The sequence below is a fragment of the Prionailurus viverrinus genome, chromosome E1 (assembly GCF_022837055.1).
Source record: "Prionailurus viverrinus isolate Anna chromosome E1, UM_Priviv_1.0, whole genome shotgun sequence".
In the NCBI taxonomy this organism is placed as follows: Eukaryota; Metazoa; Chordata; class Mammalia; order Carnivora; family Felidae; genus Prionailurus; species Prionailurus viverrinus.
In genome coordinates this window covers 4,282,626-4,308,755 of record NC_062574.1, presented here as the reverse complement: position 1 = coordinate 4,308,755, position 26,130 = coordinate 4,282,626, and the positions used below count along the sequence as shown (strand labels likewise).

General features: G+C 47.2%; 1 protein-coding gene across 1 annotated transcript in view; it reads right to left on the bottom strand.

Annotated features, from left to right (window-relative positions):
* Positions 1-26,130, bottom strand: part of GLP2R (glucagon like peptide 2 receptor) — a 51,622-nt gene that overhangs the window by 5,986 nt on the left and 19,506 nt on the right. The window contains exons 6-11 of the mRNA XM_047833304.1: positions 24,498-24,651; positions 22,645-22,804; positions 21,164-21,224; positions 19,720-19,789; positions 11,089-11,177; positions 3,813-3,951 (exon numbers count right to left, since the gene is read on the bottom strand). Of these exons, the coding sequence (XP_047689260.1) occupies positions 3,813-3,951; positions 11,089-11,177; positions 19,720-19,789; positions 21,164-21,224; positions 22,645-22,804; positions 24,498-24,651 (673 nt within the window). The remainder of the gene's footprint in view (positions 1-3,812; positions 3,952-11,088; positions 11,178-19,719; positions 19,790-21,163; positions 21,225-22,644; positions 22,805-24,497; positions 24,652-26,130) is intronic.

Sequence of the window (26,130 nt, the reverse complement as noted above, 5' to 3'; positions counted from 1 at the left end):
TCCCTTGCCAGACGGGTCTGATAGGCTGATTCTTCCTCAAAATCTTCCATAGCTCCCCATGGCTGTCTGGTCTTCAGACGACCTTGAGTGTGTAAGATCCCTGGTTCGTATGACCAATCAAGCCCTCAGAGGAAGAAAGACCATCAAATACTAACTGACAGAACAGCTGTCGCTTCTTGCTTTGTTGTTGGTGTTTCTAATTTGGGATTAACTTTTTTAAAAAATTATTTTATTTATTTTTGAGAGACAGAGACCGAGTGCAAGCAGGGGAGGGGCAGAGAGAGAGAGGAAGACACAGAATCCGAAGCAGGCTCCAGGCTCCGAGCTGTCAGCACAGAGCCCGACGCGGGGCTCGAACCCACGAATTGCAAGATCATGCCCTGAGCTGAAGTCGGATGCTTTAACAGACTGAGCCACCCAGGCGCCCCTGGGATTACCTTTTAAAGAAGATTAAACTGAACAACATAAAACCCCAAATTATTAAAGCTTAGCCATTGAAATCCCCCAAAAGATTGAAATAACTTAAACATGGTTTCATAATGAAAAAAAAAAAAAAGGTTAGCAATGGGTCCTGTCTCAGCTCAGAGCCACAGCTCTAACAGGAGAGAGGAGCCATCATCCAGCTGCCCAGACCGCATGCCCCAGGCTGTGTCCCTGGCCTTTGGTGAGCCTGCAGTGGGCAGGCACATTCTCGCTGCTCCGTCCTGGCTTAGCACCTGGCTCCACCTGGTGGCAGTGGCTTTAAGACTGCGATGCAGAGGGGTGCCTCAGTGGTTCAGCTGGTTCAGCGTCCGACTTCGGCTCAGATCATGATCTCGCGGTTCGTGGGTTCGAGCCCCGTGTCGGGCTCTGGGCTGACAGCTCGGAGCCTGGAGCCCGCTTCGGGTTCTGTGTCTCCCTCTCTTTCTGCCCCTAGCCCACTCACACTCTGTCTCTGTCTCTGAAAAATGAATAAACCTTAAAAAAAGTAAAAAAAAAAAAAAAAAGACTGTGATGCAGGGATTGGGGGGGCGTCTGAATCTGACATCAAGCCTCTCAAGTGAAATTTCCATTATTGTACTTTTCAACTCCAAAATTTTTCCAGATTGGTTCTTTTTTAATATATATATGTTATATATATTAATACATATATATAATTTTTTTATTATTAAAAAATTTTTTTAACGTTTATTCATTTTTGAGAGACAGACAGAGTTAGAGTGTGAGTGGGGGAGGGGCAGAGCGAGAGGGAGACACAGAATCTGAAGCAGGCTCCAGGCTCCAAGCTGTCAGCACAGAGCCTGACGCGGGGCTCGAACCCACAGACTGTGAGATCATGACCTGAGCGGAGATCAAGAGTCAGACACTCCCTCAACTGCGCCACCCAGGGGCCCCCCGATTGGTTCTTATCATTTCTCTCTCTGTGCTGAGATTTCCTGATCGATACATCTTTGTCATCATACATACATGTTTCTTCCAATCCTTTGAACATATATTTTTTAAAGATACTATTTTTAATTAATCGCTAGCCCCAACGTGGGGCTCAAACGCACAACCCTGAGACTGAGAGTTGCATGCTCTACGAACTGAGCCAGCCAGTCACCCCCGAACATATTTATAATAGCTTCTTTGAAGTCTTTGTCTAAGAGAATTCTCAGCGAGTTGCTATGGACTGATTTTCTTTTCCCTGAGTACGTGTCATACTTTCCTGTTTCCATACTTTCCTTTTTGTGTTCAAAACTGGAAGTTTTAGATCATATATTGTAGCAGCTCAGGAATCTGGTTCCCTACTCCCCGCTCCCTGGGTGGTTGCTGGTGTTTTGCTTGTTTAGTAATTTGCCTGGACCGCCAGTTCTGTGACATCTTTCTCCCCTGGGGCACACAGCCACTGATGTCTGTGCTCCTTTCAAAAACTTTTGGTTTTGTGTGTAAGCCTGGCCTCCTGGCCCCGACTACTCACTGATTGGTCAGAAGTTGTGCTCACCCACCTTAAGCCAAGAAAGCTTCCACACCCTTTGACAACGGATCTGTGCGTGGCCTGGGGGGCCAGTTCCAAGTTTAGACAGTTTATAAGTCTTCTGTGGCTTTTATTTTCCACCTCCTGTGTCTACTGGGTGTGTGTGGGGGGGAACTCAGCCAGCAACGTGTCGATATCCTCTCTGGTCTCTCCCGAGTGTGTGTGCAACCTTGTCCATGTACACAAGCCTCCAGCCCCCCAGAGAGATATGTAGAAGCTGATCAAGGCTCATGACAGCTGTCTCATTCCTCAGATCCCCCTATTAGAATTCTGGCTAGCTCACCAGGCTGTTTCTCGTCCCAGTTAGGACCACCATGTCAGCCTATGACATTGTCATTCCTCGATCGTTTGCCACTGAGATCACTGCTGTATCTGACAATGGCCAGGGGTGTGGGCTTTTTCTGCTTTCCAATTGATCTACATTGGGTCAGCCCCTCTCTGCAGTGAAGTTCCTTACTGACGGAGACGAGGTCGGAGAACAAACACACTCGAGGCTAAACCAACAGACCCCACTGTTCTCACTCAGCTTCAGTCATTTTTCTTGAGTAAACCCTTCCCAACCTTTTGTATGCCTTTGGCTGGATTCCACGGTGCTCCAATTTTATTGTTGCTTTTGGGGGAGGGTATGTGCCACGAGCCTCTCTTCTCCATTCCAGAAGTCCTGCCCTATATTAGCATTTTAGAATGATTAGTCCTGAGGTTACCACTCTATGGGACCTCTGCTGCCTACACTACTTATGGTGGTCACTTGCATTCATGGCCTTGGCTACCGAGCTATGCCTCTCAGTATCGGTGCCCCTGCGTGGTCTCCTCCCCTTCAGTCCAGGCTGGGTCTGGGATTTGCTTTAAATGTTAAAACGCACTGGAAGTATCACTGCTAAGTGTCAGGCTTAGGCATATAAAAGGCCTGGAAGTCCCTGTTTTTGTGCCCTTGGGAGCCCTGAACTGCCACATAAGAAGTTCCAGCTTTCCTGCAAGGAGGACCACGGAAAAAGAACATGTAGTGAGAGAGAAGCCCTAAGACGATACGGAACTGAGGAATGTAGCTGGCAGTGAGAAATGAAGCCCCAGAAATTCGACCCAAATGAAGCCACTCCAGCCACGTGAGCCTTCCCAGTTCAGGCACCAGACATATGAGTGGCAAAGCATCTTGGAAGTTCCAGCCCCGGGAGGCACGCACGGAGCAGAGGTGAGCCATCCCAACTGTGCCCCACCTGGAATCCTGGTCCCCAGAATAATGAGAAATAATAAAAATCATCACTGTTGCGAGCTACAGGGTAATGAATAGCCCATTTAAGGAATGGATACCCAAAATATCCAGGTGAAGGAACCACGGCTGGCCTTTTGGCTCTCGTTTCAGCCCCATCTGACACATCTTGACATGTCTGTCTAGGTTCAAGAGCCTCCTGGTCTCAACTCGCTGGTTCCTACCAAGTGGTGTTATATTCTGAGTGTGCCACCTGAAGCATAAACAACGTTCGTTTCGTACAGTGCCCTGCGGAGAATCCAGCAAAAATAGACACTTAATGAAAGGCTTTACGTTGATACTCACGGTTAATATGGTTGTGAGATACACCAACTCTTACCGCCCAGGAAACAGAGCACTTTTCGCTTCTTAGTCACTGAGTCATGCTGGCAGGATCAAGGCAATGCTTTTGGTCCGCCCACTCTTCTAGTGCCAAAGGCCCTCTCATAGAGCCCGCTGGCACTACGGCTTCATTTACATCCGTGGGCTTTCTCAATTCTGAGGCTGCTGGGGTCAAGAGCATTTTGTTTTCACCACAGCACAGGAATCCTGTTTCAGATGCCTACTTACATGGAAGGAGCTCAGAGTCAACTGAATGAAGAGTCGTATAAGTTTTGAAAATCCTTCGACTTGATCGTCAGTGATGAAAGAGAAGAGAATCTCGTGAACGCCCAACAAAGGAATGAGGACCAGCGTTGACTTTGCCAATCTGCAAACGAAAACCAACAACACTGTCACGAGGACCACATTGGGAAGAGGCAACGTTTCCCCCTCTTCTGTGTGTGACTTTATGGTAGCTCTTATCCTACTGATAAATAGTTGACCTTCCAGTTTGTCTCGTTGGCTACACATGGGATGTCTTGAGGGCCAGTGTGGTCTTGGTTACTGATGAACCCCTCCACCTGACTCGTGGCCAGATGTTCAGAAAACAAACATGAATTGAGGGAATGGATGAATGGATGGATGAATTCTCCTATATAGATTATGATGTGTCTATCATCATCTATAAGCATCAGATTATGTTTTGCCTGATGGATAGATTTCCACGTGCATGGCTGTCACCTTGGGACACTACAGCACTACCACATTTGACAGATTTCCTATTACCCGATTACCTGGCTAGCAGGTGCCTCTATTCCTTTCTCTATTCAGGACTTGGAACGTCAGTGCTTTACTGAACCTGAGAAGGGAAAGAAACTGACATGTCTGGGGTCCCATAGCTACTAAGTGACAAATCCAGGCCTGGAAGTAAGATTTCTGACTTCACACTCACACCCTTCACATTCCATGGAGGGCTTGACCGTTAGCCTCCACGCTGCCCTTCAGCCCCAAGACGGCAAGGGCTGCAGGAAATGAGAGACTGATCCTCCTCATAAAAAGTGCTGTGTGGAAGCTCCTGTTGTATATACTCTACGTAAAAAAGACAAACATTCCTTTGTACCACCCACGTGCAAAGTGCACAGCTGGGGCCCAAACATTCCATACCGCATACCGGTGGTTCCCAAACATGGTTTACCGTTAGAATTCCTTAAGGAACTTAAAAAGGTAGATGACAGATGGATGGATGGATGGATGGATGGATACACAGATGGATAGACAGATAGATAGATGGATAGGCAGATAGATGGTAGATAGATAGATAAATAGATACATTGATGATAGGAAGATAGATAAATGGATAGATATATAAGAAGATAGATGATAGATGGATGGATGGATAGATGGATGGATAGACAGATAGATAGGTGGATAGGCAGATAGATGGTAGATAGATAGATAAATGGATACATTGAAGATAGGAAGATAGATAAATGGATAGATATATAAGAAGATAGGTGATAGATAGACATATAGATAGATAAATGGATGGATGGATAGATAGATAAATGGATGGATAGATAGATAGATGATAGATAATAGATAATAGATAGAGCCAGCTAGCTTCCTAGGCCCCAGTATCGACCTCCTGAGTCAAAACCTCTGGATGTCCGGTCCTGGGAATGTGAATTTTTAAGGCATTCCTCATGGGATTCTGATAAGCAGCCACATTTGGGAACAACTGCTTTTCAGTACTGAGATTAATTTAAAACTAACTACATTAGCAAAAGTGACTCATATTCAGGGTACAAACAGAGCTACTGTCTTGTATATACACATTGGAAAAAAAGAGTTTCATCGTAATGACTTTTAGCCCGAATCACTTGTCTTAAAGGGCCAGACTTGGAGAAATCTCTCCCCTGCCGAAGGCCGTGGACTTAAACATGTTGGAGTGTCAGCAGCTCCTGGGCAGTATCCTCAGGAAGGTTTAACTGTGCCCAAGAGAAAGTGCTTAGTATGGATCCTGTACCCGTGAGAGCCATTCAAGTGTAATGTTATCAAGGAAACAAGAAAACCCTCACCTTTGTGCCCCGAAACGACCTAAAGCCCATTAAAGAGCAGAGGGGACTCCCCCCGGGCCCGTGGTCAAGAGATATTTGTGTTTTAAATTCCAGGAGTATTTTTAAAATGCTTGGGTCAGACAATGGCGAAATGGTGGCCACAGGGTGTATTTTTCCTGCAGACGGACGGTTTTTACTTATACGAAGAGGGTGATTTTTGTTATCGGAGCCATCTTTAAGTAATAAGTAAGGAGAGTTTGAGCAGAGGTCCAGATTTCCGGCTTCTTTTGAAAAGCGGGACAAGCTGGCTCTACGGGGCCCAAATTCTTGCTTGGTGACCGTCAGCTCCGGCCTGAGGGTGGCTGTTTCTTTCTAGAGGGAACACGTGTTCCAGGACACGCAGCCGGTCTGCCCCACTCACCCACAGTTCCTCGCCTGGCCCCCGAAAGTGTCTCAGTTTGCCACCCTCGCTCCGGTCATCTGGGTTTCGAGGACACATACTTACATACTGAGTGCAGATCCGCGTCTCGCTCTCAAGTCATTCTCGGGGCCTCGCTATGCCATTACGTGCTTTGAATAAGCTCCTTATTTTGGAATAATCTTGGATGTGTGGAAAAGTAGCAAAAATAGTACAGAGAGCGCCCACATACAACTTCACTGTTTCCACTAACGTTAGTCTTGTATTAACCACAGCCCATTTGTCCAACATCGGTATGTGACTAACAACTATACATCCGGATTCCACTCGGGTTTCACCAATTTTTCCCACGGATGTCCTCTGCACGTGCCAGAATCCTGCATTTAGAACGGGATGATCTTTTAAAAAATGACATCTTTTTTATGAGGTTTTGGTAACGACCAGATCCATGGATGTCAAGGGATTTCCCGTTCCTCACCTTGCTCTGACTTCTGCTTAGACAGAACCCCGTGTGTGTCCTTGGTCGAATGGAAATCCGTAAATGTCTTTCGCCGTTTACGCTTGTGAACCATATTTATGCTTATTTTTTCATCTACGGCCAATTGTTTATTTAAATTGTTTGGCTTATTGCAGTCCGTTAGCCATCCAACAAATATTTATTGAGCATGAGTCAGCGCAGTGAGAGAGGAGGAGTCGCCATCAAAGAGAGCACAGGCCAGCATCCGGGCCTGGGTTCAAATCCCGGCACCGTCAACGACTGGCCATGTAGCTCTGGGCAGACTATTTCACCTCTCGTCTGTAAAAACAAGGGTTCTACGGCTGATAATAAGAAGTGTTGAAACCATAATAAGATATTATTTATTAATAATAATATAGTCATTTTAAAAGACGAAATGACATGTAAACCCTCAAAATTATGGTATCTGACACTCTCAGAGAGAGGAACCTTCTTGCACTGTTGCTGGGAATGCAAACTGGTGCAGCCACTCTGGAAAACGGTGTGGAGGGTCCTCAACGAATTACAAATCGAGCTACCCTACGAGCCAGCAATTGCACTAGTAGGTATTTATCCAAGGGTACAAAAATGCTGATTCGAAGGGGCACATACACGCCGATATTTATAGCAGCGCTATTGACAATAGTCAAAGGATGGAAAGAGCCCAAGTGTCCATTGACTGATGAATGGATAAAGAAAACGTGGTGTATACATACAATGGAATACTACTCGGCGATCAAAAACAATGAAATCTTGCCATTTGCAACAACATGGATGGAACTAGAGTGTATTCTGCTAAGCGAAATGATTTCACGCATATGTGGAATTTGAGACAAGATAGCTGAACATAAGGGAAGGGAAGCAAAAATAAAGTAAAAACACAGAGGGAGACAAACCCTAAGAGACTCTTAAATACAGAGAACAAACTGTATTTTTGTTGCTGAGGGGGTGTTGGGTGGGGGGACGGGCTAAATGGGGGATGGGCATTAGGGGGACGCTTGTTGGGATGAGCACCGGGTGTTATATATAGGGGATGAATCACTAAATTCTATTCCTGAAGCCATTATTAAACTAAACATTAACCAACTTGGATTTAAATTAAAAAAAATAAAGAAGCCACCCCTGCCCTGGGGTGCCTTTGTAGCCTCAACAATCAATTTTACTTCCATTTGTGACTTTTTTTTTTTGTCTTTGGTTGCCTGCTAGAAAGTGTTTTAAGAGAGGGCTCTGGAGTCCAGCAGGTTAAGAAATAATTCTCCTTTATAAATTCGTCAAGAGCTCTGCCCACACACAGAGTTAAGACGGGTCCTCCAGGGGGACAGTCGCCTGAAGACTGGGAGCCACACAGATCAGAGACCGCGCTGATCGTCGGCAGGTGTCTGTCCACATTCAGGGGGCCTGGGTCAGCTCTCCTGCTCCAGGCCAGGCAGGGGGACCCCGTAATGTTCCTCCGCCTGAATGGTGGGAGCCCAGAGACAGAGCTAGGGCTACAAAAGTTCCTCCACCGCCTAGCCACTTGCCTTTTTGGCAAGACCTAAATATATTTAATTTAAACCTTCCTAAAATATACTCCTGGAGGGGGGCCAAATCTTGAGAGCCACGTTCTGAAAGTTCTCAAAATCTGGGAGAGGTGGAGGCAGACCCGTTTCTACCAGAGTTTGGACAAAATGCCCTGGGCCCCTCTGCCTCTCCCTCCCCACCCTGGCAGAGGATGACAAAAGAAAACAAAGCTGGAGGGGGACCTGGAGGGGGAGGGGGAGACCCCTCCAATGTAGGAAGAGGGCAGTGTGAGCTGGGGGTGCTGATGACTCACCGTGGGTGACAGAACTTAGAAATGAGGGTGTTAGCGCTGTTGGGAGAGAAAAATGGGCAATTGCCTCATCGACGTTGGAGGATTCTCCAGCCCAGGCGGTAAAGTAAGGTGGCCCAGTGTGTCCTGAGAGACAGGGCCTGGATTTTTGCTCATTAATGAGCACAAGCTACTTAATTGTACTGTACTCTGCACGGAGACAGGGTAAGTAAAGAGAAATTGATGGCCAACCAAAATGATGGAGAAAATCACCGAGAAGTGAGAAGTCCCCTGGACTTACCCAGCCCTACGCGTGGAGACCCTGGGGAATGAACCCTGCTCTCGCCAGGCAGGTGGCTGTGTCAGGCAAGGGTGGCTGCTCACAGTCAGTGATCCTTCCCACCAACCACCCTACTCACACCGGCGAGACTCTGGTGACCGCTTTGGATTTCTGGATCGTTTGTTGCCAATGGAGCTAGGAGTGCCGGCACCAGAAGGGAGCTACAGCCCACCCCTGCCTTCCACGGTCTCTTAAGAATGAACAGTTGTAGAGTCCGGTTTATGTATCTGTCTCTTGTGAGTTCAGTTGGTGTGTGAGTCGGCCCTCTAAAGTCTCAGCCACGTGGGGACACTGATAGGTCCCCAGCTCAGCTGCCAGGTGGTACAGCTCAACTTGCCAAGGTGAGGTGGCTCACCCTGGGGGGCCTCCAGTTGGCCCTGCACCCCGGTTCCTCTTTTCAAGCTTTATCCTTGAACGAGAGTTGGGAAAGGAAAAGAGAACCTTCCAGATAGATTGTGTATGTCAGACAGGTTACCCCTTCTTCCCCCAAAATAGCTGTCCTGAATCATTGCTCGGCCATGAGGGTCTCCCCGGTATCTTGATTTACGATTCCCTAGATCACTGGTTCCCAATCGGTCATGTACGCTTCAGGGATATTCAAGACAATCCATTTGGTATTAGGAGAAAATATAAGAAGGAAAGATAATGGGAGTTCTGTGTGCTAATATTTAATCTATCTTTTATAATTTTCTCTCTTTTTTGTGTTTTATAATGTCCGTATTAGTTCAGCAGACCATGTGTACGTATGATGAGAGGCATGCTCAAAATTTCTTTACTGAAAAAGATGCATGATCAGGAAAGTTTAGAGACCGCCATCTTGGATAACTCCAAAGGAGACCTTGCAAAAAGGGGTATTGAGGCTGCTTAGAAACACATCTGCCACGGCCCCACCAGAAAATTCCACGCATTATTTCACTAGGGCATCTGAGGCAGAGGTCCTGCACTCTGTGTATCAAAATCTCTTGGGGAGCTCCATAAGGAGTCCACATTGGGGGGGGGGGGCCCATGTCGCACTTACTGAGTCCGAATATCCAGTGGGGAGACTCACGAGTCTATCCTTTAGGCTGGCTGTCAGGTGACACTTACAAGCAGCCAGAATGGAAAGTTACTGCAGGGGCACTGTGGGTCTGGAGCACGGGGAGAGCCCCAGTGGTACATGGCAGGCTTTGGGGCCACCAAATAGCAGGGTGCAGGCTCTCAGTCTGCATGGAGAGTGGTGTCTTGGGATCTGTCTGCTCCCTGATCTGTCTGTGGGGAACGATGTTCTCTTTCCAGTTTCCCGGATGCCCCAGTGTCCCTTGCACCTGGTTGGTGAGAGGGCTGCCCTCCCTGAATGGACCCTCAGTGGGCGGACTAGAACAGCTCTGACTATGCTTTTGGACCTCCACCCTCACAGAACAGTTGGAGGCTGAGCCTTGGGAAAGGGCCAAAGAAACTTTGAGCCACTTAGAGTCTCCACCAGAGGCGCCAAGAGAGTCGGCGTGGCTCTGTGTTGTCCAAGCGAGCCCAAGTGCTCTGGGGATAAGGGTGTTTGCAAAATATTTGGGCCAATTATAGCATATATTTTGCCAGTGTGGAACCATGCGTGTTTACCCTTCGGGACCTCCTGGAAGAAGGGTTTTAAGCAGATAGGACTTGGGGTCTGGATCCTGGGCAAACACCACTCGCCACATCTGATTAGACTGAGAACCCACATCTATGACCTTCTTCGGTCCTCCAAGCAGGCAAGAGATGGGTCTCGTGTGACATTCCCATTCTCCACACCAGAAATCAGACCCAGAGAGGCCAAGTGACTTGCCCAAGGTCACTCAGAGAATCCGGAGCCGTGGCCAGCACCAGCCTCCCTGATGCACGTTCACACCAATATACTAGTCCTTGGGGTTGGAATGTGTGGTCTTTGCAGACCGGGTCTGCATAGTACCTTTCTTTTGTTCCAAGCTCAGTGCCAGGCACATGGTAGGCATTCATTAAATGTTTGTCAGCTAAACAGGAAAACCACCTTCCCAGCACGTGTGGGTTAGGCCCGATTCTAGCCTTAGAGAGAAACAGAGCTCTGGCTGTCCCCACTCACATGTCTGCCTATGACCTGCCACGGGGACTAAAATCCTTACCATTAGAGCCCCTCCTTTGGCTCAACCAAATGGCTCAACCACCCATTCTTAGGTGCACTTTAAGCTTCCTGCTACGGGAAATGTGTACTCTTGACTACTCACTTCATTTCCACGGGGCCAGAAGGTCCTCATCAGTGGCAAAAACCCCACATGACACCATGACACCTTTTAAGAGGGTCTCTTCCAGATACTCTTATCTTAGGAGATAGACATACTGATGTAACTCATGCTCCTCTTCCCAGAGTATTAACCAGGACAGCCCGAAGGGGTCAAAATAATCTTGGAGCATTGGGTACTGACCTCAGGCCACTCACCTGTATTTATAATCTCTGAAGCACATTTGATGGGCTTTGAGCTTAGAAATGAGAAGCTTGACAATTTTCAGGAAGATGAAGAAATTGACCTTGGGGAAAAATAAAAGCAGATATGGGTAAATACGTGATGGAGTCCATGTGGTTATGAATATCGAGGTCATCTGGGGCCTGGCCATTGGATCCTCATCCAGATAAACCAGGGGAAACTTGGCAATTGACCATTCGGGTAGTATGTGCCTGTGGTCATCCACACTCTTCCTAGGGCCATCTTGATACATCCATAGATTATTTTATTTAATCCTTATAAGAATCCTCTGAGAAAGCCACACTATTTTTATGTTGTGATACAATGAGAAAACAGAGGCACAGAGGAGACCATTACAATTACCAAGTTCGCACAGCAGGTAAGTGATGGAGCTGGTACTTACACACAGCTTTACCCGATAATTACCTTTCCTTCCGTGAAACAGAAAACTCACTGCCTCCCTTCTGTAAAGAACTCCAGCCCTATTGGTATCTAACCTGAGATCTTGTTGCTGCCATGGAATTTATTGGAAAGTACATGTTCCCCACTCCCTAGACTATATTCCACACCTGTCATGGGTTGGGAAAGTTCATCCCTTTGTTGTCAGCCTTGGTAGAGATTTTAAACTATGTGTGCCAATTCTTCAACACTGCTCCCTTCAAAAGGCAGAGCCTAATTTCTCCCTTCCCTCTGGTATGTGAGCTAGACTTAGCTGTGTGCATCTAATGAAAAGAATACGGCGGACAATTCTTCAACAGTGCTCCCTTCGAAAGGCAGAGCCTAATTTCTCCCTTCCCTCTGGTACGTGAGCTAGACTTAGCTGTGTGCATCTAATAAAAAGAATATGGCGGAAGGGATGCTATGTGACTTCTGAAGTTAGGTCCTCAGGAGCATGGTATCCACCTGGTTCTGTCTCTCTTGCTCTCTCTTTCCCTCTGGGGAAAGTTAACCACCATGTTGTGAGGACACTTCAGCAGGCTGTGGAGAAACCCACATGGCAGAACTGAGTCTTCCTACCAACAACCAGCACCGCTTACCAACCACGTGTATGAGCCACTGGGAAGCTGATTCTCCAGCCCCAGTCAAGCCATCTGACGGCCACAGCCCTGGCCAACACCTTGACAGCAACCACGTGAGACATTGTGGGGCTCTTGGAGAGGTAGAAGGGCAAATATTTGAGTGTGGGTAGGGCTTGGAGAATGAGAACAAGAACTGTGAAAAGTGAGGCTGGAGTAGGGGTGGGGAACCAGCTCCTGCACAGTCTTCTCACGGTTAGAGGAAGGAGTTTAGGCTTTCTTCTGAGAGCAATGGAAAGCCGGTGATGAATCTCAAGCAGGTAAGTTACCCGATGAGATGTATATTTCTGAACTTCAGAAAGATCATTTTAGAAGCTGTGGGGAGAATGCATTGGATGAAGGCAAAATCAGAGGAGGGGAGACTAACGGAGAATCAGAGGAGGGGACACTAATCAGAGGAAGATGAAGGAGAGATGAGGTAAAGCCACAGCCATGGTGCATCAGTGATGGGAAGTAGGAGAGGGATTCGAACTTTCTAAGGAGTTTGAGTCAAATGGCCTTTGTTAGTGGTTGGATGTGAGGTCAGAGATGACCCCAACATTTCTCGGCTGATCTCAGATGTACAGTATTACCATTCACTGAGAATAAGCACATGGAAGAAGAAGAACGGTGTGGGGAGAAGAGGGATGATTCCAGCTGTTTTGGACACAAGCGATGTCCCAAGGCAGTGACATATTTATGTCTGCATCTCAGCAGAGAGGTCCCAGCTGGAGCATGGAGCCAGCGATGGCTGGCTCCAGCCAGAAAAGCTGTGCAGACTGGGAGAAAAAGAGGGTAAGAGACTCACCTTGTAATGAAGGGAATGGCGGAAGCAGAGACGGCAAAGGAGATTGAGAAAGAACAGGCCCGGGCAGTTGGAGCGAACCACAAGGAAGTGGTGTCCTGGAAACTCATGTCTGTAAGAACTTTGAGGAGGCTTAAATGCTACCCGAAATTTCAGCAAAATAAGACTGCATTTAGCAACAAAGAGCTGAGAGAAGGTGCAGTTCACAGGTGGGAGCCCAAGGTAGATTGCAATGCTTTGTTTTGTGAGCTAGATGTAAAGAGGGAGACAGCCAGTGTAGACCACATTGAAGAGGCTTGGCTGTGAAGGAAAGCAGAAGAATAAAAAGAGTAATTGACAAGAGATACAGAAGGAAATCACTTTTCTGTGCAGGGCTGGAAGAGGTTTGGGGTTACAGGTTTTTGGTTTTTTTTTTTTTAATGGAAAAGACAAAACTGCCTCTATGCAATGAAAAAAGAGCCAGTGGAGACACTGATTGGGTAACAATTAATGGAGTCTACAAACTAGAGATCAAAGTCTCTATGAACTTTGAGCCAGTGCAGTACTAATCCCCCACCCCTGTCTGGAAACAAATCCCTTGAACCATATATTGAAACACAAGCTCCAGAATCCAATGTGTACCTACTGAGACTTGCCTTATTGGCCTCAGGAGAGTCAGTGCTCAAAGCTAGCAGTCTACAGTTCCAGGCAAGAGGCTATTTATCCCAACCCACTAGCCAACAGGAATGATGGAGCTTCCTAGCCAAGGAATATTTAGCAACAGGACACTTAAATACAAACTAAATGCAACCAAGTAATTTATTTCTTTAATGGGATATCTGCTTTTCCTCATAAAGAGAAAACGTTGTGTCCTTGGCTTAGTGATTTGTTGAACTCAAGCATTTTTTCTTGTAAAGTAAGCTTAACTGGGGAAAGGCACATATTTCAGCAAGTTAATTTCGATCAGGACTGTTTCCTAGGATACGAAGGGTTGTGATGGAGAGGATGTGGATTTGCTGTTGTTTGTGCCATCCAGGGACCAGACATGAGAAAATGGGCGTCAACCAATGGGCCATGCAGAGGAAGTGCTTCTTCAGTGCCACGGGATGAAACACCAGCCTGGTTGACCATGGAGCTTGGGTTCATGGTCAAGACACAAGACAAGAGTCAGTAGGCATGTTGGGTAGTACTGTTCTTCATATGTACAGAAGTAGGAAAAGGAGCAGAAGGAGGAAATCTTCCAAGAACCCAGCCAATTCCTCTTAGATGCTGTGATCAGAATAGAGGTGCTTAGGACCCCAGATATATAACGTTCCCTTTCAGGTCCTAGACAATGCAGAATGCATTATCAGATATAAGATTCTTGGTGACACTTCCTTGGCATTGCAGCTCCTGTGTTTAGGTCCTGTGCTAGAAGAGGTGATGGCTAACATAGTAGGGGGCTCAGAAGTAGGCTTCATCTACCCTTAAGCTTCTCCACCTACCCCCAACCCCTCCTCCTCTGGCCTGCTGTGTGGACTAAAATGCCTACCATTAGAGTTGCTCCTTTGGTTTAAAATAGTTCATCCCTAGAATGCCGCTGACGTGTACACATCACATAGAAGATAAAGAACACTTGGGGTGGGGTGGGGGGGACTTTCTCCAACTCTTATTCATTCATGTGTCCATTTTCACAATGGATAATTCAATCGCTTACTTATGATCTGACCTACTTTCACCATGGGAAGCAGAAGATGGGATGCGTCAAAACTAAGTTTTAATGGGGTGGGAAAATACAGGGTATGGAGAGATTCCCACTGTAACTCTTAGAGGAGGGGATATGGAAATTAGGAGATGTTTTGAGGACACAGCACGCCCCTGGGTTCCTGGTGAGGTGGAAGACCTAAAAAGGAACAAGACCAGTGAAGACTAATTTTACTGATTTCTCAGCTTTGCCAAGTCCTGAGGCTGCTAGAGAAGATCCAGTAAGAACAAATGAAGGCATTGGACTAAATAACTTCATAAAGTCAACAGATGGTCCATTCAGTCATTGGCTCAAAACAGCTATTCAACTGGCTGTTTAATTTGGTTGTTCCGTTATCTCCAGGAATTATGATATGGATAGAACAATCTTGCACAATGTATGTATTTTGTAAACCCTGAAGGTTTGGACTAATTAAAGCTTTATGGATTTTCTACTGGGAGCAGAGAGACTGGGATATAAGAATATTCCATATTTCAGGATGGTTCTATTCTTTTTTTTTAATGTTTATTTTATTTTGAAAGAAAAAAAGAGAGAGAGATCAAGTGGGGAGAGGATCAGAGAGAGAGGGAAAGAGAGAATCCCAAGCATGCTCTGTACTGTCAGTGCAGAGTCCGACATGGGGTTCGGTGCCACGAACTGTGAGATCGTGACCTGAGCTGAAATCAAGAGTTGGACGCTTAACCAACTGAACCACCCAGGTGCCCCAGAATGGTTCTATTCTTAATGTACACTCAGGAGTAACAGCTTAATTTAAGTAGTGGAGTCTTTCATCCTGAAGAAGATGGGAATTGGGAAGTCTCCAATTTCTATGTCTCATGAAAGACCTACAGAGCACCTGAATTGTTCAGGCTGTCATAATATGTTATTCTGAAACACAGAGAATCCAGAAGGCAGTAGATAAAGTCAGGTGAGAGGTCTGAAAACCCAGCATGACATTCATTCACTTAGCCCAGATGCTGATCTGTAGACACAGACCCAATCTGGAGGTGGTGGGGGAAGCCCAGCTATGGCAACAAGGATGCTGCCTGGGGGGGCTGAGTTGGCCTGGGGGTTTCCCAGAAACCTCTGATCCATCCTCTAGAGAATAGGAACCAGCCTCAGATTTGGACAAGGTGAAATAAGATTGCAAAGTGCCCTGAAATGCCAAATGCTATGAGCAACATCTTGATTATTATGTTATTTTTAGTATTTCAGCTTAGCTAGAAAATATGTGGTCAAGAAACTCTTTTTGTTCCCCCAAACACAATAAAGGTTTATTATTATTATTATTAATTATTTTGGTTACTAAATACTCTATTTCAATGGGAGAAGCTCTGCTCTATGAAGACATTCAGGGGCCCTGGTTCCTTCCATGTGTGGTTCAAGGAATTCTATTTTGGAGTTTGGGTTACATTCACTCAGGTCAGAAGAAAACTGTAACATGTGGTCTTCTAAGTAAGCATGAAGGCAATTATTGGCTCAGTCGTAATCTGATGAGTCTCAAAATCACAACTATTAGATTTAAACTGACTGAGGGCAAAAACTATGGGGAATTCATCTTTTTTCTCCCAGAAAGAAATTAGCACTGAGCTAAGCACACAGCTGGTGCTCCATAAATGTTAAATGAAGGTGCAAGAGAGTGAATGCGTGTGATTCCAAAGCTAAGGAAGCCCAACCTGGCAGTCTGTTTCCATCAATCTAGGGTAGAGTCCAGTTTGGGAGTAGTTATGGCTTTTTCCTTATCCTCCTGAGCTATAATGTACAGCCAACTGTCTAGTCCTGGGTTCCTCAACCTCAGTACTCTTGACCATAATTCTTTGTGGTGGGGGCTGTTTTGTGCACCAGCACCCTTGGCCTCTATGCATTGGCTGCCAGCAGCACCCCCACTCCAGTTGAGATGATTAGAAATATCTCCAGAGTTGCCCAAATGAGGGGGTAGAATCACCTTCAGTTGAGAACCATTGGTCTGGGCCAACTCTGATTTTATAGATGAAACAGCAGCCTAGAGAGGTCAGCACACCATAGATTAACCATGAAGCCTGCACTTCATGTAGGGCATGCAAATCCCACTGTCCTTGGAGTGTATAGGATCCTAGAGCTGGTGGGGGGTGGGGGGAGGGAGAGGAAGACATGAGGTGGGGTGGGGAGAGGGAGAGGAAGACATCGGTTAGGGGGGAGGGAGAGGAAGACATGAGGTGGGGTGGGGGAGGGAGAGGAAGACATGAGGAAGGGGAGGGAAAGGAAGACATCAGGTGGGAGGGGGAGGGAGAGGAAGACATCAGGTGGGGTGGGGGGAGGGAGAGGAAGACATGAGTTTCTGCAGCCTCCTTCTCAGGACAGAGTCTCTCCTCTTGGAAATGGACAGAGATAAACAACCCAAAGCCTTTCTCTGTGGTCCACACCAATGTTTTACCAGTTTAGATTCTGACGTTCTTCCTTGTGTCCAAAGGGAAGTTTTCCCATTTCTATTTAAGCCCCTTCCTCTTGTCCAAGACCTTGTACGCAGACAACCATAGTTCAGCAAGGTCCTCTGTAAGATCTTCAGAGACCTGAGGACGATTATGAACGTGTTCCTTTCAGGCATGCCTGTCGACTCTTCCTTAATTTGAGAGGTAGAGAGATTCGTAAAGAGCTTAGTCTCCAAGCAAGAAGTTAAGTGTTCACCAGTCGCGGGGCCATCCGATGGGCATTGGGGGCAGGAAGGCAGCGTGTGCAAAATGTGGGACTAGCGAAACAGCAGCGAGGATACGGGGAACAGTGAATTTCTCCATATAAATAAAGCGTGGGGTGCTTGCGGTTGGATGAGTAGACCAGGAGTAACAACACTTTCCACACTAAGGAGTTTGGAAGGCACGCCCGAGGGCAACAGTGCGCCACGAGAAAGACATACGTAGAAGACAGACGTAACCAAAGTTTGCTCAAGAAAGACCACTCTGGCCGCAATGCGGAGGGTGGATTGTCAGAGGGCGAGAAGGAAGAAGGGAGACCAAGCAGGTGGCATTTGCATAAGTGTGCACGAGAAATCCCCAGAGGCTGAAGAACAATGGAGACGGGGGTGGGCGGGTGGGGGGGGGAAGGGACAGCTTGGAGAGATCTTTGGAGAGAGAACTGATGACTTAAGTCTGAGTGCATGTTGCAGGGAGGAAGGGAGAGCAGGCAGGAGGGCACCCAGGTTTGGGGCTTGGGTAGCTGGTAGATGGATGGCGGTGTCATTCGCTGGGCAGGGGGAGTGGGCGGGGGGGAGCGGGAGGTGTGGATGGGAGAGCAAGGAGCCACCGTGAGCTAAGGTGACTCTGGCCACTTCTGCGTAGCTGATGACAGCAAGAGTGCGCAAAGGTCACTTTATCGGAGATGAGCCGATAAAGCACATTGTCTGCTCCCCTGCGGGGAGAGAATATGGCTACGGGAACAAGGAGGGACCAGGAGAAGTCCATTCGAACCACCTGCGAGCTTGTAAGACTACAACCGCCCGGGCCCCACCTCCAGAATTTCTGATGTAATTCTCTACAATACGAGTCACTAAGTTTCTAACGCATGGCCAGCTTGGAGAACCACTGGTGTGTGGGCAAAGAGCTCCCCAGACTTCGATGTGCACCCCAAACCTGGGGATCTTGTTGCAGTGCAGATTCGGATCCAGCAGGGCTGGGGTGGGGCCTGAGAACCTGAAGCCACAAGAGTTTGGGTGGCCACACTTGGAGCACTGAGCGTGTGTCACAAGATGTTCTTCAACCCTGGCAGCACCTTGGAATCCCTGGGTCACACCTGAGATCAACGCAACACAAATCTCTGGGTGTGAGACCCAAGCACAGAAGAATCTTTAAAGACGCCCCGATGGGGCGCCCGGGGGACTCAGTCGGTGACGCATCTGACTTCGGCTCAGGTCATGATCTCGCGGTTCGTGAGTTTGAGCCTTGCGTTGGGCTCTGGGCTGACAGCTCGGAGCCCGGAGCCTGCTTCGGATTCTGTGTCTCCTTGTCTCTCTGCCCTTCCCCTGCTCTCTCTCTCTCTCTCAAAAATAAATAAACATTAAAAAAAAAAAAAGAGACACCCTGGTGCTTCTAAGAGCAGCCAAGGGAATCAATCAAGAGCATCAATAACAAGCATGGATGTCTCCTCTAGAAGGACTGCAGAGTAAACACTGGGGTTCCAGCTGCACCAAGCCTGAGCTCCATCCCGGGGAGGGCCTGGCTGGTTAGCGAGAATGTTCTAGTGCCGGGGAGCGTGGGTCCCAGGCGTTCGCTGAGTAAGCCCATGTGGACAGCCATTTGTCCGGACTGGCTGCCAGGATGAAGAACACAGGGCTCACGGGGGCAGCGGACAGGTTTTAGACACATACATGTAAGGAAACATCGCCGGGACCGTAACTTCTGGTACGGAAGTAGCAGATCTGGAAGGACACAAGGCGGGGTGTGACCATCTACTTTTCGGTGGAAATGTCTGGGGACAGCAGCTGGGTGGGGGGGAGTGGGTGGATAAAGTGGCAAATCTCAGGATGGTCCAAAGCGAGGTACTAATGCGTGACAGGTCTGCATCAGGCACGTAGGCAGGAGTCAATAAATATTTGGGGGGGGGCAGCAGCACAGGGCTGTGGCGACAAGTGCCAGTGCCCCCAGTCAGTCCCTTTGGGCTGAGATCCAGCGCCCCCACTTACTGGGACTTGAGGCAAGTCTCTTGCCATCTTCTCCGTGTCCTCGTGGGTAGAAGAAACAGAACAATGACACCTACCCACGTACAAATCACAGCCCCCAATACGGGGTCGCCGAGCAGGTGATAGATAGGTTGCTATACATAGTTTGTGGACCCAGAGAGAAGGAGGCGTGTGTACAAGCCTGCATTTGAGCCCAGAGCCAGAACAAGGAGAAGTTTCCAAGTTGTTCCTTCTCATTCAACACATCCTACTCACAGCTCGGCGACTCCTTCTCCAAGGAACTGGTCCAGGCTCGTTTGGAGCCCGAGAATTTGGTGGGGGGCAGGTGCAGGGGTGCGGGGTGCCCCACAGCTGCCAAGTTCAGAGAGGAAAAAGAGGGGCCGGGATGGTCCTTACCATGACACAAAGCAGCATGGGCCCCCGGATGATCCACCAGATTTTCTTGTTCCTGTTGGTTCCCCAGCACCTACGGCAAAGAGCAGGCAGGACAAGGTTGAGTGTGACGGCCTCAGACCCTCCGGAAGAAGGACTGACTTCCCACCCACGATTCTCCCGGGGGGGGGGGGGGAGAGGGAAAAAACAGGATTAAAACCCCTTCCTTGGTGTGTGACCCTCTACACTTTTCCCCACGTTTGCACAAAAATAAATTCTTTTTTTCCCCTCCAAAAGTAAATTCTTAATTATGCATAGGGGACTTTTGGTAATGATTATTTGGAGGGAAAAGAATATGATCACACGACATACATTATTCACAACAGGCTTGGCAATGTGCTGCTGGGAGTCAGCCCGAGAAGCCGAAAGATACGGAACCAACCTGTTTTTTTCAGTATTCCCCATAATATTCCGCAATATAGGTATGCCACAGTTTGTTCATGGCTTCTCATTTTTGTGCATGATCAGGCACTTTTTTGTTTGTTTGGTTGGGGTTATTTTTTAATTGAGGTATAATGGATACATAACATTATATTAGTTTCAGGTGTATAACATGACTCGCTATTTGTATATATTTCAGAATGACTGCCACAATAAATCCAATTAACGTCTATCACCACACATAGTTACAAATATTTTTTCTTGCAACAGGGACCTTTAAAATAGACCCATTTGGGGGCGCCTGGGTGGCTCAGTCCGTTGAGCGTCCGACTTCGGCTCGGGTCGTGATCTCACAGTTCGAGAATTCGAGCTCCACGTTGGGCTCTGTGCTGACAGCTCGGAGCCTGGAGCCTGCTTCGGATTCTGTGTCCCCCCACCCTCTCTCTCTGTCTGCCCCTCCCCTGCTCACACTCTGTCTCTGTCTCTCTTTCTTTCTCAAAAATAAATTTAAAAAAATGTAAATAAATCAATAAACAAAACAGACTTGCTTAGCAACTTTCAAATATACAATATAGTATTATCAACTCACCATGCTGACTCCATATTGCACTTCATATCCCTGGGCTTTAATTATTTTATAAGGAAGTTTGTACCTTTTGACCCCCTTCACTCATTTCAGTTCGCTTTTTTTGCCCCCCTCCACTGTGAACAATGACACCATAACCAATTTTGTACCCATATCCTTACATATTGAGGGTCACTGCTAACCTAGGCAGCCAATTTTTGCAGTAATTTGAGCAGACTTTGTGCTAATTTGCGTGTATACCGAAGCTAACAAACTCATTACTGTAAGAAAGGTCTTTGATTTTTTAATCTACATTCCTAAGCGTATTCTAGATAGCCAAAATGGAAGGGGGTAGATACGCTCTTTGGGAAAATGGCATAAATCCTTGCATCTAGGCATATCTTAGAATTCCTGGCTGCGAGCAGGTGAAAGCAGGTGTGAAAGCGGGCGTGAATTTCCTACCCGGTGTTCTCCAGCTGTGCACGAGCAATACTCCAGGGTACCACAAACAGCAGCGGGAAGGCTGGGGAGACAACAGGGAAATGCAGTTAGGGGCCGGGTGACTCAATTTGCCTGCGTCCCACCCCAGCCTGATGGGCCAAACACATCCGGTTAAAAGCCCAACTATTAGAGAATTGCAGGCTGAGATCTGGAGAGACCTGGGGTGGCACAGAGCCCATCTGTTGTTTTACTGTTCCACAAACCAGGAAGCAGAGAGGAGAAAACATTTGCCACATGTTGCAAAGCAGCTCAGAGTGAATCCAAGGCATTAACCAAAGTCTCCCAAGTTGTCAGTCAAGGGCATTTCCTCTGAATCCTGCAGCGTCACGTTCTCTAAGAGTTTGTGACAATGGGGTTTCAGGGTCTAGATCCCATCTTTTTTTTTTTTTTGTAATTTTTAAAAATCTTTATTTATTTTTGAGAGAGAGAGGGAAACAGAGTGCGAGAGGGGGAGGAACAGAAAGAGAGGGCGACACAGAATCTTAACTGACTGAGCCACTCAGGAGTCCCTTTCTAGAAAAATTTTTTAATGTTTATTTATTTGTGTGTGTGTGTGTGTGTGTGAGAGAGAGAGAGAGAGAGAGAGAGAGAGAGAGAGAATGGGGGAGGGGCAGAGACAGAGGGAGAAACAGAATCTGAAGCGGGTTCCAGGCTCCAGGCTGACAGCAGCGGGCCCAACATGGGGCTCGAACTCATGAACTGTGAGATCATGACCTGACCTGAAGCTGGATGCCCAACCAACTGAGCCACCCAGATGCCCCTCTAAATCTTGTCTTGAAGACTCAGTTGGTGTTATGGGTTGAAAGTTTGTGTCCCCTTCCATCCCATGTTGAAGCTCCAACCCTCAGTGTGATGGTAATTGGAGGTGGGACCTTTGGAGGTAGTTAGGTTTGGAGGGAGGGGTAAGCATCATGATGGGATTAATGTCCTTGTAGGAAGAGACCAGAGAGCTTGCTTTCTCTCGGTCTCTGTCTCTGTCTCTGTCTCTGTCTCTGTCTCTCTCCACCATGTGAGGCTACAGTCAGAATCCAGCTGTCTACAAGCCAGGAAGAGGCCCTTGCCAGAACTGGGCCACCCTGGCATCCTGATCTCAAACTTCCCAGACTCCACAACTATGAGAAATAAATGTCTGTTGGTTAAGCCATAAAGTCTATGCATTTTATTATGGTGGCCCAAGCAGGTGACTACAGCTGAGGACGGGGTGGGAGGAATGGTATCTGATTCTCCCAAAACCTTGTCAGTTTTTTAACATAAGCATTGGGTCTACAGCACCTGTGCGTCTCTGTGCGTGTGTGCACCCCACCCCCCGCTCTCTTCAGTCTCTCGTCCCTGAGGAGTTATCCATCCCAGATGGTCCCTCCAGTTGGGAAACCAAAGGATCTGTTGGGTTCATATGTTCCGATGGCCCCTAGGAGAAGAGGTTGGGGGCTCGGGTCACTCACCCCAACCCACCAGCATGTATCTGGGCCACAGCCGCCTCTCAGAGAGCACTGTGGGCTCCAGCAACGTGTGGAGGTAAAGGCCTTCGACCAGCAGCCACGAGTAATTGGCTCCCACAAAGTAGTGCAGCAGGAACTGGGCAGAGCGGCAGGAGACAGATATCTGAGGAGGACAGAGCACCCAAGGGTGAGGCCAGGCATTCCCGCGTGGACCCAAGATGGTGAAGAAGGGCCCCCCCACCCACAGCCCTCCCTCTTCACCCCCTCACTCCCGAATCTGCTGACAATCTCAGAGAGGCTGGTGACAATACCAAAATGGGAAGGGGGGCTTCCTGTAGGTTTCAAAGCCCAGTCTCTTCTTTTAACGTTCTAGGCATTTGTAGACAAACAAAAACAGAGAGAATTCCCTGGCGCCATTTCCCTAAAGGAAACCCTGAAAGGTATGTTCTCTGGTCTTGGTTCAATTAAGCTAGAAACCAAAAATCTAAAAAACAAAACAAACCAAAACAAACAAACAAACAAACAAAGAAAAAACAACTTCAGATGATTGGAAAGGAGGAAAGAAATTTCTAAATAACCCAGGAATCAAAAAAGAAATAATATAAATTAGAACTTATTTCTGACCCAGATGAATGGAAAATACCGCTTATCAAAATGTGTGGTATGCAGCTAATACCACACCTGGAGTGAAGCCTATAATCTTAAAAGCCTTAGTTAAAAAAGAAAAAGGCTGAAAGTCCACTATCCTAACTATCATGTCAGAGAAAGAGCAGCAAAATCTAACCTAAAGAAAGGATGTGGAAGGAAAGCATAAAGGTAAAAGCAGAAACTAATGAAATAGGGAACATAAAGCAAAGAGAATCAGCAATGCCAAAATTTCATTCTATGGAAAATCCAGTAAAACCGAAAAACATCTGGTAAGGATGATCAAGAGGGAAGAGAGTCAGTATCAGGGACACAGAAAGCAATACTGCTCTAACTATGATGGTAAGACCTTAAAAGATCTTCAGAAACTACGAACAACATGATGGCAAGAAATTTGAAAAGTTAGATGAAACGTACAAATCCCTAGAAAAACACCAGGTACTAAAGCTGACACAAGAAGAAATAGAAAATCTGAATATAAGAGCTGAAAACAGTCCCCAGTTAAAAGCCTTCCAACAAAGCAAACTTTGGACCCAAGTGGCTTCACTGGAATGATCTATCAAACATTTAAAGAAGAAAAATACTCATCTTAAATAAGTTCTTCCAGAGAACAGAGAAAGAGGTAACAAGTCCGCTTTGTTTGACGTAAGTGTAAATTTTAGCTTCTTTATCACAAGAAAATTACTCACTGAGGCAGATGAGAGAATTCTAAACAAAACACAGCCTCAGCAAACAAATCCAGAAATATAGGAAAAAGAGTAATATATCAGAACCTAGTTGGGTTTATTCCAGGGGTGCAAGGTTAATTTAACAAGTTACTACAACCAGTATTAATAGGATAAAAGAAAAAGCATCCCAACAGAGGCAGATTTCAATTTGGAAAGTGTTGCCTCTTTAAAAATTAGTAATAATAATTTTTTTAAAAAGAATGATCTTGTTCAGGTCTTTGGTTCACAGATGAAGAAATTTCCCACCCACGGGCACACAGCAGCCCGTGGCTGATTTCCTTTACCTGCCTCACTCTCGGGAGGTTTGGGGTTTTTTTGGGGGGTTTGGTTTTGGGGTTTTGTTTTTAGTCCGATGATACTTCTCTCACCAGAGGCCTTTGACACCCCTTCATGTCCTTCTTGCCTTTCCCCGTCCTACCTTCCCACCCCACGGTTCCCAGCCCTGATCTTCTGGGTGGGAGGCTATGGTAGGGAGGCACATACCTCTGACACGAAGGACAGCCACTTGTTGTCGCTGTTGGGCCTCCTGGAGTAAGAGTTGTAGAAGATGGCATCCTTCACCAGCACGGCCAGGGCTCTCAGGATGAAAGAAGCAAACAGGTTCATGTGGATATAGTTGCGTGTGCAGTGGAGTTTTCTGCGCAGGGAAAAAACCAAGTGTCTCCCCTCAGGAAAGAACAGCTCAGACCAACAGGCATGTGCCGGAAACACCTGTGTACCTATCACTAGAGGACAAACATTCATCCTGTAGGCTCCAGAGCCACGCGGCCGGGTTATGTGATTTTCTCTGTGCCTCATTTCCCTCAACTGGAAAATGAGGAAAACATGTACACGTGGAGGACAAATTGGGAAATTGAGGCAGAAGGGTTAAGTCAGCTGTCCAAAGTCCTAGAGAAGTAAGTGGTGGAGGTGAGATTCAGACCCAGACACTCTGAGGCCAAAGCACAGCTCTCCAAGGCTCTACTGCCTGTCAGGACGGGAGCACTTCCTTCAAGGATTGCCGTAGCAACAATCTGGTTTGGGGTGCAAAGTACTCACACAGTACCTACACCTAGTAAGTGCCCAGAAAATGTCAGCTCTCATTACCTCCCTCTCACCCACATGAAGCCTCCCGCAGGCTCTTTTTCTTGTACTGGCTGGCGTAAAACTGTGTGTCCTTAGTGTCTCTAGACAAAAGGACCCTTTTCCATCACTGTGCCTTCACAGCCTTGCCTGTGCCCCCATGCAGCACACACACCTGCCTGGCTTTAGAGCTATTATTACTTTTTAAATTCCTAAACAGTACTGGAGGCAGGTGTTTTATTATTTATGCATCCTTCTCCCTAATTAGACTGGGTGCCACTCAAGGGCAGGCGCTGGATCTTGTTCTTTCCAGCACTAGGGGCAAAATGGATATCTGGTCAACCTAGGCTTCACTAAAGCAGTTGCTTAGCTGGGCAGTTACTTTCTCCTGGCTTGCTTCTGGGACTTTGGGAAGGCGAGTGTAGGAGGTCATGGATAGCAGGGGGTACAGGCTATGGAATGCTCCCACTGCTCAAGAATTGCTCTCTAGATGGGGTATGTGGTCGTGACTGTGCTCTGGGGAGCCACAGAACATCCTGGGATTGAGGGGCCAGACCTGGTGCTACAGGAGCCTATGTGGGGACCTGTTCTGGAGCTAGCATCCAGGCCTCCACAGTGCCCATCTAGGTCTCCTGCATCTGTATCGAATGTTCATTCGGTCACATCATACTCAGTTATGTTCCTGAAGGGGTGAGGCCAAGACGCAGGCTTGGAGGGCCCCTTAGGACGTCCATAAATAAATCACTTGGTTGATGTCTGAAAACATGGTTTAGTAAAATGCACTCAGGCTCTGGGATTCTGAAAGGCAACGTAAGGGAATGGAAATGCTCAGGCTCTGAACTGCCTGGTTGTGAACCTGTCCCCAGCACTCACCAGCTGTGTGACATTGGGCAAGTTCCTTGATCTCTCCATATTTCTGTCAACTCGTTTATAAAATGGGGCTAATAATAATGCTAATCTAGGATTAGAATTTACCTTAATTCTAATTAGGGAAGAAATTTAAAGGGCTCAATGCATGTAACGTGGTTAGAACAATGCTTGGCACCAAGGAAGC